General features: G+C 48.3%; 6 protein-coding genes across 6 annotated transcripts; 3 read left to right on the forward strand and 3 right to left on the reverse strand.

The window, feature by feature from the left end:
* Positions 1 to 50: 50 nt before the first annotated feature.
* On the forward strand, positions 51 to 420 carry SERLADRAFT_352146 (uncharacterized protein; the record flags this gene model as incomplete). The annotated part of the gene is made up of 2 exons (XM_007322808.1): positions 51 to 250; positions 306 to 420. The coding sequence occupies 2 exons, from the start codon at positions 51 to 53 to the stop codon at positions 418 to 420; spliced, it is 315 nt and encodes a 104-aa protein (XP_007322870.1).
* A 659-nt stretch (positions 421 to 1,079) lies between these two features.
* SERLADRAFT_417929 (uncharacterized protein) lies at positions 1,080 to 3,141 on the reverse strand (the record flags this gene model as incomplete). Its single annotated transcript, XM_007322809.1, has 9 exons — positions 1,080 to 1,703; positions 1,772 to 1,826; positions 1,889 to 2,097; positions 2,157 to 2,290; positions 2,343 to 2,508; positions 2,568 to 2,710; positions 2,798 to 2,868; positions 2,953 to 2,993; positions 3,046 to 3,141. The coding sequence occupies 8 exons, from the start codon at positions 2,953 to 2,955 to the stop codon at positions 1,633 to 1,635; spliced, it is 852 nt and encodes a 283-aa protein (XP_007322871.1).
* Positions 3,142 to 4,526: 1,385 nt separating this feature from the next.
* Positions 4,527 to 5,110, reverse strand: SERLADRAFT_400184 (uncharacterized protein; the record flags this gene model as incomplete). Its single annotated transcript, XM_007322810.1, has 1 exon — positions 4,527 to 5,110. One exon carries the CDS (start codon positions 4,846 to 4,848, stop codon positions 4,621 to 4,623), a length of 228 nt encoding a protein of 75 aa, XP_007322872.1.
* A 483-nt stretch (positions 5,111 to 5,593) lies between these two features.
* Positions 5,594 to 6,405, reverse strand: SERLADRAFT_477439 (uncharacterized protein; the record flags this gene model as incomplete). The annotated part of the gene is made up of 2 exons (XM_007322811.1): positions 5,594 to 6,320; positions 6,371 to 6,405. One exon carries the CDS (start codon positions 6,247 to 6,249, stop codon positions 5,641 to 5,643), a length of 609 nt encoding a protein of 202 aa, XP_007322873.1.
* Positions 6,406 to 7,592: 1,187 nt separating this feature from the next.
* Positions 7,593 to 8,074, forward strand: SERLADRAFT_400186 (uncharacterized protein; the record flags this gene model as incomplete). Its single annotated transcript, XM_007322812.1, has 2 exons — positions 7,593 to 7,946; positions 8,009 to 8,074. One exon carries the CDS (start codon positions 7,761 to 7,763, stop codon positions 7,926 to 7,928), a length of 168 nt encoding a protein of 55 aa, XP_007322874.1.
* Positions 8,075 to 8,200: 126 nt separating this feature from the next.
* SERLADRAFT_477443 (uncharacterized protein) lies at positions 8,201 to 9,494 on the forward strand (the record flags this gene model as incomplete). Its single annotated transcript, XM_007322813.1, has 4 exons — positions 8,201 to 8,431; positions 8,496 to 8,658; positions 8,719 to 9,171; positions 9,225 to 9,494. 3 exons carry the CDS (start codon positions 8,250 to 8,252, stop codon positions 9,157 to 9,159), a joined length of 786 nt encoding a protein of 261 aa, XP_007322875.1.
* Positions 9,495 to 12,191: the final 2,697 nt, after the last annotated feature.

The raw sequence follows: 12,191 nt of genomic DNA on the forward strand, positions 1-12,191 counted from the left end.
TCTGATGTTTCCGTCTGATAAAAAGAAAATACACATACAATAACCAAAAAATGCCTCATATTCAACTTTCTTCAACAGTTCATTACATCCGATTCTCTGTACAACCGTCAACTGTGGACGTATTGACAATGAGAAAGGCTCTTCAGATTTCCATGATGCAAGCATTCGGAGACACGTCTTCGAATACTTATCTTGATGTATTGTGGGTATCAGAAGATGGGTCGGAGACAGTCATCCGTACAAGTCAACGGTAATATCTATTCCCTCCGTCTTTCTTCTCCTAATCTGGCTGATTCTAGCGATAGGGAAGCAACGAAGCTCATGGCAGCTATTGTTTTATCAACAGCCACGCCGAAATTTTCTTTGATAAAGGAGTCGCCATTCCTACCCTCGTTGCTGTCAAGCATAGTTACTTTGTAACCCATGTCTCGCCCAGCCATAATCAGACAAATAATGGTTCTCTGTTGTTTGACACGAAGTACACCAATGGGGTTGTATGAACTGAGGGTTTGATCGCAGGTTGCAAACTATCAGCGGTAATAGCATATGTTCATTCAGAGATGGTGACCACATTAACTCAGCTATTCTATATTTACAGTTCGGAGTTCTTCTAAGGGGCGTTTGTTCTGACTATTGCGAGTCTTAGCAACAATCTGTTGAACCGCCGCCTACACCGATGACCCCACTGGCTAGGTTTTGGTACACACATTTGAAATTTTGGAACCAAAGGGCTGGAAAGCGGAGATTCCGGATTCGTTTGGACATCGAAGGGCGTTGATAAGAGATACGAGAAAATTTGAAGATATGTTGACATGCGGGGTTGGCGGAGTTGGTCAAAGGCACTAGTCTGAAAAGGAGCCTACGAACGATCGTACTATTCATGTTGTGATTAGCAACCAGCGGTAAAATCGGACTGGATTGAAGAATTCAAATAGAAAAACCTCCATAGCGCTCCATAGTTTCGCCGAACACAGTTGGTTTCTCCATTGTCCAGGATCTTCCTACCACGAAGACCGCTATAGAGTTTGTTGCAGAGAATGACTTGTTGAGAAGATGCAGGTTTCATGCGCGTACACGGGTTCATCAAGTGAGTCTATTCATGGCATTTACATGATATTCATATTGATAACCAACTGATCTTTACAGATGCAATCCGATTTTCATATCTGTGAGAATACCCCTGATGACCCTCTTTCTTGTTCGCCCTCTCAAATGTTGACGGTTTGGACAGGCGGCGTGGACATGCGGTATTAACGGCTGCGTGTCAGACTTGTGCGGCTGCCGTGCTGTCAAACAAAAATGGGATCGGGACTGTGTTGAATTGCCCATGCTGAATGTCAGCAGAGATCTCCTAAGTGAATGGTATCATGAGATGTCAATTACTCAAGTAAGTAGCAAGTAGCGACGTGAGCGGATCGGTTGCAATGTATCTCTCTATTTCCAGCCAGAACAATTGTCCCAGCTGTAACAGTGCCACGTCAAGATCGTCAGTGTTCTGTCTTGGATATTGAGATGACCTATTTCCTCGAAATTGGTGTGAGAGGTCAGATTGCCAATTTTCAAGAAGCACAGGCACCCATAGACAAAAATACAACAAACTTTGTAATCTCGATTGTTATATATACAATTCCCTCACGCATTTTCAGCTGCCAGGCGCTTTTTTGCGCACTCCACAAAATCATCAATCGCCGAAGGCCAGGCAGCTACAAATCACCATAGTACATTAGATACCCATTTTGACGCTTTTAGACAAGACGAATGGGAAACTTACATTCTGGATCATATTTCTTAAAGTTCGCATCGATGGAGCGCACAAATTCCAAGAACTAATTCCCCGGGTAATACAGTATGGGTCAGAAGACCAAGATAATGGACAAGGCTGGCTTACCATTGCCCAGGTATCCTTGCTGACGCCTTTGCCACCCCTCTCATCCACCAGGAACTCGAACCACCATCTCGTGTACTCGTCTTTCCAACCTTCCTCTTCGCCCATATCATCGTCGTCATCGAAATCCCGAGAAGACGCATGTGCTAAGGCACCCCCTTGCAAACCATGAGGTATCAACAGACCCCAAAATGCTTGAGCCGTATCGACAGCTGGTAAGGAACGTGTATCTATAGCTCACACCAATGCGACAAGATAAAGAAAAAAATACCGAGACTTCTTTGGCCTTCTGAGCGCGCAAAATCGAACGTATGGTTGTATACTTGATTGAAATACTGTGGGTCGGATCCCAGCCTATCTCTCAGGCGTAGCAAAGCCGACTTCATTGTCGGAGTGGAGTCACAACTGTTAGAAGTGTCAGATCGTGCTTATCAAATGAGAAGCGTTATTACTCAACCCAATATTTTTCCATCCTTCAATCCAGCCCTTCTTGTTCCACTGGCCCACTTTCGGCGACTTCAACTCGTAAGCGACTGACAACATAACAACATCTTCGGGATTAACTCCCAGATCTTCACAAAGCTTTATAGTCCCGTCTACTGTGATTTCATCGCCGGTAGGATCTGTGATGGGTTTGTGTCAATCACTGAGTGTATCTTGAACAAATTAAGCCCACACTCACCTTTGTATTTCTCAAAGAGAACCGTCAGCTTGCTAGTCGAAGGGGCGTCGGCTCGTCTGACGGTTTGTGGATTATTATAGTATGCATCGATTGCGATATCTGTCCGCTTATACTTGTCAAGATATTGCCTTGCATCCTTTGTGCTGATGAGACCATTCAACGACGATACAGGCGGGCAGCAAGAATGTACGATAAGGGGTTTGAACACTCTGGATAACCGTGCGACTCACGTAGCGCCAGTGACAGCACAGAATTGGGTGATAGCAGCGTCGTCGGCTCTGCCAGACTTAGACAACCTGGACTAAGAGAAATACAAAAAGAGACGATCTCAGACGTTAATGACCTCGGAAAACGTTGAAAGGGAGTAGGAAAGTGCAGCACAAACCATTGATATTGACCGAGTATAACCTCGGATTACTATCAAAACTAGGAGAGCAACGGTAAGGCTCAAGAATGTTTGGTCGACCACGACGGATACCTGAGCAATGAAATCAAAGTAAATGATAGGCGGGATGCAGCACAGGATTCTTGTTATCGGCGTGAGCGAAACTCGCGAGTGAGCAGGTCTATCACTGGCTGATCTGAGGATGACCAAGTCGATAACTCGCAAGAAGCCGATGCCGCTGGGTTCGAATTGGCACGTGGCCTCTGAACAAACGTACCCTTCCACCATGTCCCCAGTTTTGAGTACATTTGTCTGGTCGAAACTCCTTATGGTCGACGACTTGCTGACCATGCTCTTTGCAGTATGCAATGACTGCTGTCTATCGTACACGTGTTCCGGTGACAGTACATCAGCTTGACTTCTTTCGTGCTTCATGTCCAACAATCACAGCAAGCGTGATTCCAGTTTCCTCGCCGCTTTCTCTCGGCAGTATAGCTTTGACTCATATCGAAATTTCTCTTTTCTGGGCTCCGTGCCATCTCTGAGCGTCTCGCTATTGGTTCCCGATTTCCGCAGTTTTGTTTGATCGGACCTTTGTCCGACGTTCATGCCGGAACATGGTTATTAAATCAATGAACATGGCGTTCATAGAAGGTAGAGCATGCTCCAATTCCAGTGATATCGGAAGCGAAGACTGATGGCCTTTCTTCCAGCACACCCGCAGTCCATTGTTTAGGCTTAGATCACAACTGTGTTGGCACGTTTTGAAACTCTGCGATGGCCGACATCACAACTTTTACCGCTCATATGACTTTGGAGTTGTCGCCGATCACAGAAGCGGAAGCCTTTTTTTCTGCCCTTCACCTAAGAGAATATGACATGTCAGTATCGTCATGATCCTGTTTTTGGTGAGCCCCGTCAAGTGCCGCATGCTCCGAGTTCCCCACTTGACTGCTTCGAGTTCGAACAGAAGCTAGCCTTTTAGGAGGTTCTATTATGACTTTCGATATGTCTTTCAAGGTTCTGCACGTAAATGTACTTTACGCCGCTGCCTTCGAGTCGGTATCAGGGGCCTTGAGCACGTCAAGGATCAAGCTAACGTTAGCTCTTATGTCAAGCTCTTCCCAAGCATGGGTGTGATTGATTGATGTACGTGAGTTCACCGTCATCCGTGACTGCTATCATCGCAATCTCAAACTATGACGTTCTGATTTAACGTGCGTTCAGGCAGGGGCTATAAGGTCATCAGGCATATGAATGGCGTGAGCTATATAGCTACACAAGGCAGCGATGTTATTTGTCGCTTTGGGCAAGTGTTCCGCTGATTTGGGCAATGATTGCGAAATGCGGAAACAATTTCCCCGACTGGGTGTCAAATTCCCCCATTGAGGTGTGTCATCTGTCTATGGCTAGAATAGGTCGGTGGACGACAGAACTCATAACCGATGTGAAGATAGTTTACCTAGGAAACACAGCCTCGATACGTTGTTTTTGGAGGCGGACAGTACAAGCGCTATCACTGACACTATGATTTATGTAAGTAAATGTCGCTGCGCCATATTTGGCGTGTTGTGGACGTAGATGTTCATATTCTTGTCATTTCTCTCAAGCAAGTTGTCAAGTGGTATACGTCACAATCAAGCATAGGCACCGGGTCTATCCTGGGGTCTATCTCTTCTGGAATGCCGAATCTCGAGTGCCTGCCGGTAGAGCAAGGTGATGGCTGACGAATGAATCTGAGGCCGGTGTCGTTATAATTGGCCAGAGAAGTTTATCGAAGTCGAAGTGGGAGCCAAATTCCCCGCCGTCCGGTGCAAACGGAGCCATTCCTGAATCCGTGACAGAATGTTCTAAAGACTGGAAGATTTCGTGGGAGCGGGCAAAGATACGGGGCATGGGGAGAATGGTTTATTTTATGAGCATGTCAGTATGCCAAGTCCGGTGAGGGATGCAAGTGGGATGGCGTGTGGACCAGCCCTGCTGTCGGCGCACGGTGGAGTTTCACGGGAGAGGTGGTTACGACAAGGGCTGGACAGGGCGGTAAGGATCGTGACTGATGTGAGTGGGTAGCAGGGTGTTCCTGGGGGAGCAAGCGCCTGGAGGACGAATGAAAACGAGGCAGATAGCGTAAGCAGTGGCTATATGAGATGTGGTACATGATGATGGGCGCGGACGATGTAAGACACTCACAGAACGGTCGCCGAGGGGATTATATGTGGTTCTGAGAGGTCATGTTAGTATGGGCGGGCTCAGGTCAGTGGCCACTCCGCCGGGCTGTTAATTGCCGATCCGTAATACGCCGTAATCAGACAAGGCAGGCACCGAAGGAAGCAGATCTGATAGGATCTGACCGGCCGTTGCCGAGACTCGATCATGATCTCCTCCATTGCGATAACGCAGCCGATCCTCACAGGACTCCTTCCCTGTCAGCGCTGCAGCCTCAGTCCATGCATCCTACCACTCGCTCAGCGTTCGGGCGCTCAGACATCCCACTCTCTCTGGCGCTCATGCATCAACGCTGTATGCTTTAGATGTCACAACGATACAAGGGTATACTGGGTAAATGGTTTGATATTAATATACGGATACGGATGGCTGATGATGTGCCACTTCCCACAGACATTCGCTATAACGAAACGACGTCAATCTTCAGATTGAACCAGAATATATTTCGGTCTCACAACTGCATCAATTTCGGACAATAACCCGCCTAGTATGCTTCCCTGCTCGTCGGCGGTCTGCGTAAGGCATAGGTCTTCGCCAGGCTTCGTCAGATTCTTCCCGGTACTCCTCCGCGGTCTGAAACTCCACTTTCGCTCCTGGCGCGCCGGAATGGCTGTCATGAGGTGGAGTCTGTAAACCCAGGCTAGTGTGGTGCGAGGTGGGCGCATGGAGATTAGGTGGTGGTTGGGCAGCTTGCCCGTGAGGTGTCATGGGGAACAGCGATGTTTGCTGCATCTGAATCGGCACAGCGCGAGTCTGTCTCGAAGAGCCCGCGTGTGGATGTGGCAGTGGTGGGGCGGCAGACGTCTGGGATGGCGATGAGTGGTGCTGAGGATGTGAAGGAAGCTGTGGCCACGACCGAGGGACACCGTTTGGCGGGACTGAGTCTCTGCTCTTCGCCTTTGCGTAGCCATCCTCGCCTTCGTGTGGTACGTCGATTTCGACACGGACGCGGACGATCTCTTTCCCAGCCTGAGCGAAGAAGGCTCGTTCCTGACGCTGGAAGTAGCCACTTGTCGGGCCTGGTCTCATTTCTGGAAAGCTGGCAGGCGGTGCTGGAGGAAAGAGCGCCATGAGCTCGTGTCCGGTGGGAGGGGCGGGGTATTTTCGAGGGGCGGTATCGGTGTTCTGTGTGAGGTTGACGTCTTGTGCTGGTCAGCTAATGCTGGAGAGAGAGAGAAAGAGGAAAACGCACCTCGCAAAGAGGTTGGAGAGAGGGGACGACGCGGCTGCATGGAGGATGGGGACGAGTGGGGACGAGGTGGCTTTGCGGGGGGACTGCGGTCGCCTGCAGTGGTTGTGGAGACGCTGGAGGAGGGGGATGGGGAGAGGTCTGTGACAGGACGGAGGTTGAAGGTGGACATGGCTGAGGATGGACGGAAAATGAAGAGGAGATGAGGGACGGAGATGTGGTTTATATAAGGGGAGACGAACCGAAGACGGTTATAAGGGATCGTCCTAAAAGTTATTAGAAGAAAGGGAGCGAGGAAATGGAATTAGATTCCCAGTTGCGGCAGAGGTGAAATTGATCTGAATGGCCGGTCCAAACGACGCCGTTCCAAAATTTGATTCCGGTCCGTCCTGCGTTGGGTTTAAAGGTGCCACGAGGTTACAGCCCGCCCCCATAAGCGACGCTTTTCAGGGTTCTGCTGGCCTCCCTTGGCCTCATGGATACGGTGGATGATCCTGGATCTCTGCTGATGAAATTTGAGATACAGCTGCTACTGGAAGCTCTCATTCCGGACCATGTCGCCCATTTCCCCATCAGCTTCGCGAATCCGCCATCCGTACCTATCGGTAACTTTATACCATACACGGTCCTCGTTCTATACAGTATTCGTACAGCCTCGCACTTTCTGCCCGATTTATGTGCCTTCTCCTCTTTCCTGCTCACACCTGATCGACGGAAAAAATGCATAATGATCGTTGGCAACAACTCACACACCCTCTTTCCTTTTCCTCTCTTCCCCGGACCCATTTAAGTGCGCAGCCAAGTCGGCCCCAGCCAGCTCCAATTCGCCAGTGGGAGCTCTCCCAGACACTCTCAATTGCACAACCCATTACCTCGTTATCTTCCAAGCCCTGTCCACCTGACGTCTTCCATCTCTCTTTCCTTCCTCGTCTTTTCTGTCTCCTTGGTTTCGCCCCTGGACCCTTTAATTGTCCAAGTCTAGGTCGCGGTGCCGCCACACTACATACCTTCCTTACATCTCCCGTTCTATGCTCTCTGTCCTCTGACTCTCTTTATCGTTCCTACGTGTAAGCGCCTTACGTGTGAACTTTCGTGGCCCTTTACGATGGCTGGGAATGCCCCTGCGGTTGTTTTGTTTTCCCATCCTGCATGGCATCGCTACTTTCAATCATCGACTCTTTTGAACGCTGCTCTTGACTTTTCGACACCACTTGACATATATGGTAATTTCCGCCACTGCTCGTCGCTCGCGATTATCTCCAGTCTTTCACAAGACCTTACCCCATCTCTGGATTCTGCAGCTCCATTCGTCGTCGATATTTAGAACCCATCCTGAGTACCAATATCATTGCGATGACATCGTCATCTTATTCTTGGATATAATCTTGCCTAAATGTCTGCATGCATGTCACGCCTCGCCAGCACCGGACCTACTTCATATCTGATAAACAACACTCCTCTGATCCCACTGGCCAATAATTCCCCTTGTCACAAGGCCCGTTCTCGTGAGCGCGGAAAAAACCAAGGCCGTGACCACGACTCTCCAAGTCACCTGTATTAGCGGGGCGCTGGAATCAATCTGTCAAGCTGTCAGCCGATCAGACCTGACAATCGGGTTTCAAAAAGAGCTATCTAACTGACTCCATGTCATCAGGGCTTCCGATGAACACATCACGTATCAGGCTCTTTCTATGAGATCTCGACGTTAGCAAGGATATCAACCTGTTTCACCATCCTTGGATTGCCGTTCTCGATCCAGACGTGGCGCCAAGTTACGTAATTTGTTCCCATAGACCTATTCCCCTTGCGCCTGTGTGCGACGACGTACTATTTACTGCAAGCTACAGCAAGTGTAGTCTTCATATCGCCTCTTGAACCCAGCATGGCAGAAAAAACCTTGAGTTCCGGGACTCTGAGTCTCCGGTTCATGCAGAATGCCAGACGTACACAGCACGCAACCGTAGTCGAAGCCGAGAAGGCACAGGTAAAAGACGATGCTGAATGGGAGGTCGCGAGGGAGGTCAGAGAGGCATGGGGACAGACTTCTAGTTCCGATGATAAATCGTAAGTGTCGCCAGTCAAGCAATTTCACTTTCATTTCTTGGCGACCCCAGTCTTATTTTACTAGACAACCAGTCACCGTGACATACGAGACTTCCTATCTTCCATTTCTCTTTCCTTCTTTGCCCGAAAATACAGGAGGCACCCGACCATCGTCACACGACATAAGCGCAACGATCCCTAAAGGCCGTCGGGCATTCAACAAGCGTGGAGAGGAAATCATTCAAGAGGTATTGGCTCTAACCTTGCTAAGCTTGCCATGCTCATTGTTGTTGATTCTTTTGATTTAGTCATACAGCAATGCACACGCACCATCAGAATCACAGCCTGCTCCGGAAAATCAGCCGAAAGACGCGAGACAAAAACGGCCAATATCGATATCTGGTTCAGGGTCACTGGCTGCAACTACAAAGCAAGTCAGGAAGACAAAAGACGCATCCAGAGAAGCCAAGCGTGTAATTTACGATAACAGCAATGTGGGCACTGATCTCCGACCCCCTCCTTCCTTACACCCGCCGATACCAATTGTCCAAGCTAGCAATTCATTCCTGAGGCCGTCTGGCGTAGACGGACCGATCGTACACCCTAAAGGAGAAAACAAAGGGGCAAATAGTGCAACGCCAGACAATCAGGTAATTGGTAGTGCTCGTAAGGGTAAAGCGAAAAGGGATCAAATAGAGGGCGATGGCAATAAGCCTAAGAAGAAATCGAAATTGACAATGGTAGAGTAGCTAGTCGGCAGTGTACGTCTTGATCATCATGATCGGATTAGATGCTGACGGGCTCTGACTCACAGAACTGTTACCCCATGTCTCAATTATGCACTACGCCCAGAGTTATTACGAATGAGGTTGCATCCCGTGATGCGGCGGTACTTGTATGCATTCATACTAATCCGCATAGCCCCTATTTCGAACATAGGGATCCTCCGTCTTCTTACGTCGAATGTCGTATGGTTAATGCATGCTCGAACCACGTCGGTCCGATTTTGAGATCTATATGCTTTCTCAATACTAAATTTTGATGTGTTGATGCTTACAAATCTTGACAACATGCGGCAGTTTACTTTGAGTTAGTTTAGGCAAGCCGCCATCGTATGGGGGTGTGATCGCAGACTTCTTCGCCCGCAAGGAATGCTACAGAAGGTTTGTCCTTTGATCGGGGAACATTTTTTGTTTACCTTTCTTCTTTCAGAATTGTTCCTCTGAGTTGTGTGAAACGCGATGACTGTAACCCGCCGGACGATGCAGCACAACCAGGACTATTCCTTTTCCTTTGTATTCGAGCGCTACTAGGAACCCGTCTGCTATTTCTTAGCGATTATGTTTCCCTCGCTACGTGCACGAAGCCCGAGGTCAGGTATAGTCAGGCATATGCCACTAAGGTAAGACGTTGTAGCCACAACCTTGGAACGTGGACACCCCCGACGGGTGTGATTTGAGGTGTATCTATCTAGCATATCGACGCATAGGAAGTATGATGTCAAAGACGTAGCGGCGGCTGATCCCTCCTTCCTCGCCCACAATTTGGTTCTGCCAACTCCAACTGGGAAAGACAGGATTCCAGTATGTTTACTCGGACGCGATCCCAATGTCCCGAGTGATGGCGACCTACAACTCCGCGGAAGCTCAGCGAACGTCAATGGCCCCAAAAACCAGCGTATGAGAGTGTGTGAGTCCCTCTTATATAAACCTCTCTCATTGATTCGCCCCAAACTCCCTTAGTCCGCCTGCCTCCGATAAACCTTCTTTATTTCCCTTCTACAATTGATTTGGACCCACCAGCTTCCTACCCTGCGCAATTCTCTTGTTGGCTTCCAAACCCACATGTTTGAATACATTTGGCCAGAATAATCACCCGAATGCAATCACAACCCTAGGTAAGATAGCAGTTATTGCCTACTGAGCAGTGCTAATGTTCTTTTTTTGGATCTTGTCGTGCAGTATTAGGCATTGTTTGCCATTGCTGGACGGCGATAGATAACGAGGTGCCGGATGAAGTTCTGTTCAATAGAGTTGATGCCCGAGGACATATTCGTCAAACCTAAGGCTCGTACGTCATCGTACCAATGGAGTCTGATGCTTTGTTATACATCTTTCATGACGAATACCGAAGTGCAGGAGGGGGCGAGACTCGGAGGCTCGCTCGTTCTGTGTAGAATGGGCGTCAACTGTGAAGCTATGGATGGGGTTGCCGGCGTGCACGTGTTTTTCTCACCTTCACAATCCGCAGAGGTCACTGAAAGAAGACCATCTATGTAGCTCCACTATAGGGATATTAACAGTGTCGAAACCCTTGTTCTAGCCCTCGCAGGCTTTTAGTGATATCTAAAGGGTTGGAGCCCTCGAATCGAGAAGTGTACGCTCACTCCCAGCGGCAATTCCATGTCCAACATTCGTTCCTGGTCCAGGTCGACATTCAATAAAAATTCAGCCGCGGCACCTACGATAGCCCTACTTCGTGGCATCGAAGGTTTGATGGTTTGAACCTATCCAGTGTCGGCATTTCACGACATATTATCTGGCAGAATTTTCTTCCTGGTATTCTTTCTGTCACATCGATGACAGTTCAAGTCCCTCATGCCAGTATTACTCCTACCTACTTCATTGGATTTTCTTCTCCGCACTGCTACCATCAGTAAGCTAATATCAATTGTTTGCTTGAGTCCGACCCTGATGATGATTGTCCTTTATCTCAGGTGAAGATCAGTCTTCTCAAGCTCCGGTGTACGTCTCGATTTCAATCAGATTCAAACCTGGGGTGCCGTCTGCGGAACCACATCGTTTGCTCCAAAAAATGGTGTAAAAGTTGACTTCTGATAGGCACGCGGAAGCTAAATAATACGCCTAGAGGGATGGATCATGTGTGTCCTGCCAGTGCGTCACCCTCTTTCCGGTCCGAAAACAGTCTAGTTCCTATGCATCAGTCTTAATGCTATCTATCACACTTCGCATTCTTCAAGTTGTCCTTTGAGCGAACGCACTGAATGATGGCTGTCGAAGAACGTCTGTTTGCACCGCCTTTCTCCACTGGGATAGCTTCTTTAATAGCTTCTTTACCATACCAATCGGAATTCCACATCGATGATAACCTTGGATTTTGTTGGATTTGTATCAGATTGAATTTGGCAAGTAACAAGATCCGTTCGTAAACTCAAATTCCCCCTTATTTTTTATTTGCTCAGGCGCATCTCAGCTGAATTTTAGGAACTACTACTGAGAGTATACCCTTGGCATGATGGTATACTCTAGATAGCTACGTAGTAGGGTGCCCTACCAGCGGCATCCCTAAAGCTGATAGCCATCGGCTTCTCATGAAGAATCCATGCATAACCAGATCACACAACTTATGTTACGATAGAGCATAGGCGATAATTTTCGTACTTGTGGGTGCCAGTGGAACATTGTCTGCCGATGATCGGCGAATTATCAGCCCTTTAAAGGGATAATCGCTTCTCCTTTCAGAATTACCTGGAGGTTTGCGCAGTTTGTTATCACATGTTTGAAGACACCGTTGACGTTATATTCTTTTCTGATTACGACAAGCCGCGCTACCCGCAGGTGCATCGTTCTTTATCTGTTGGGCGCCAAGGGCTCGCTTCATCCTATATCCCTCTTTTTGAACAAGTCTCGTAAAAATGGACGACATACAAAATATTGCAGTACTTGTGAAAAGCTTGTATTAAATGATTCGTGCGGGAGCGCGGCATCGGGTTTCGCACTGAAGGTTGCCCCTATATGTTTTGTTCCGTTTAGATGCATAT

This window comes from Serpula lacrymans (genome assembly GCF_000218685.1).
Source record: "Serpula lacrymans var. lacrymans S7.9 unplaced genomic scaffold SERLAscaffold_14, whole genome shotgun sequence".
Lineage (NCBI taxonomy): Eukaryota > Fungi > Basidiomycota > Agaricomycetes > Boletales > Serpulaceae > Serpula > Serpula lacrymans.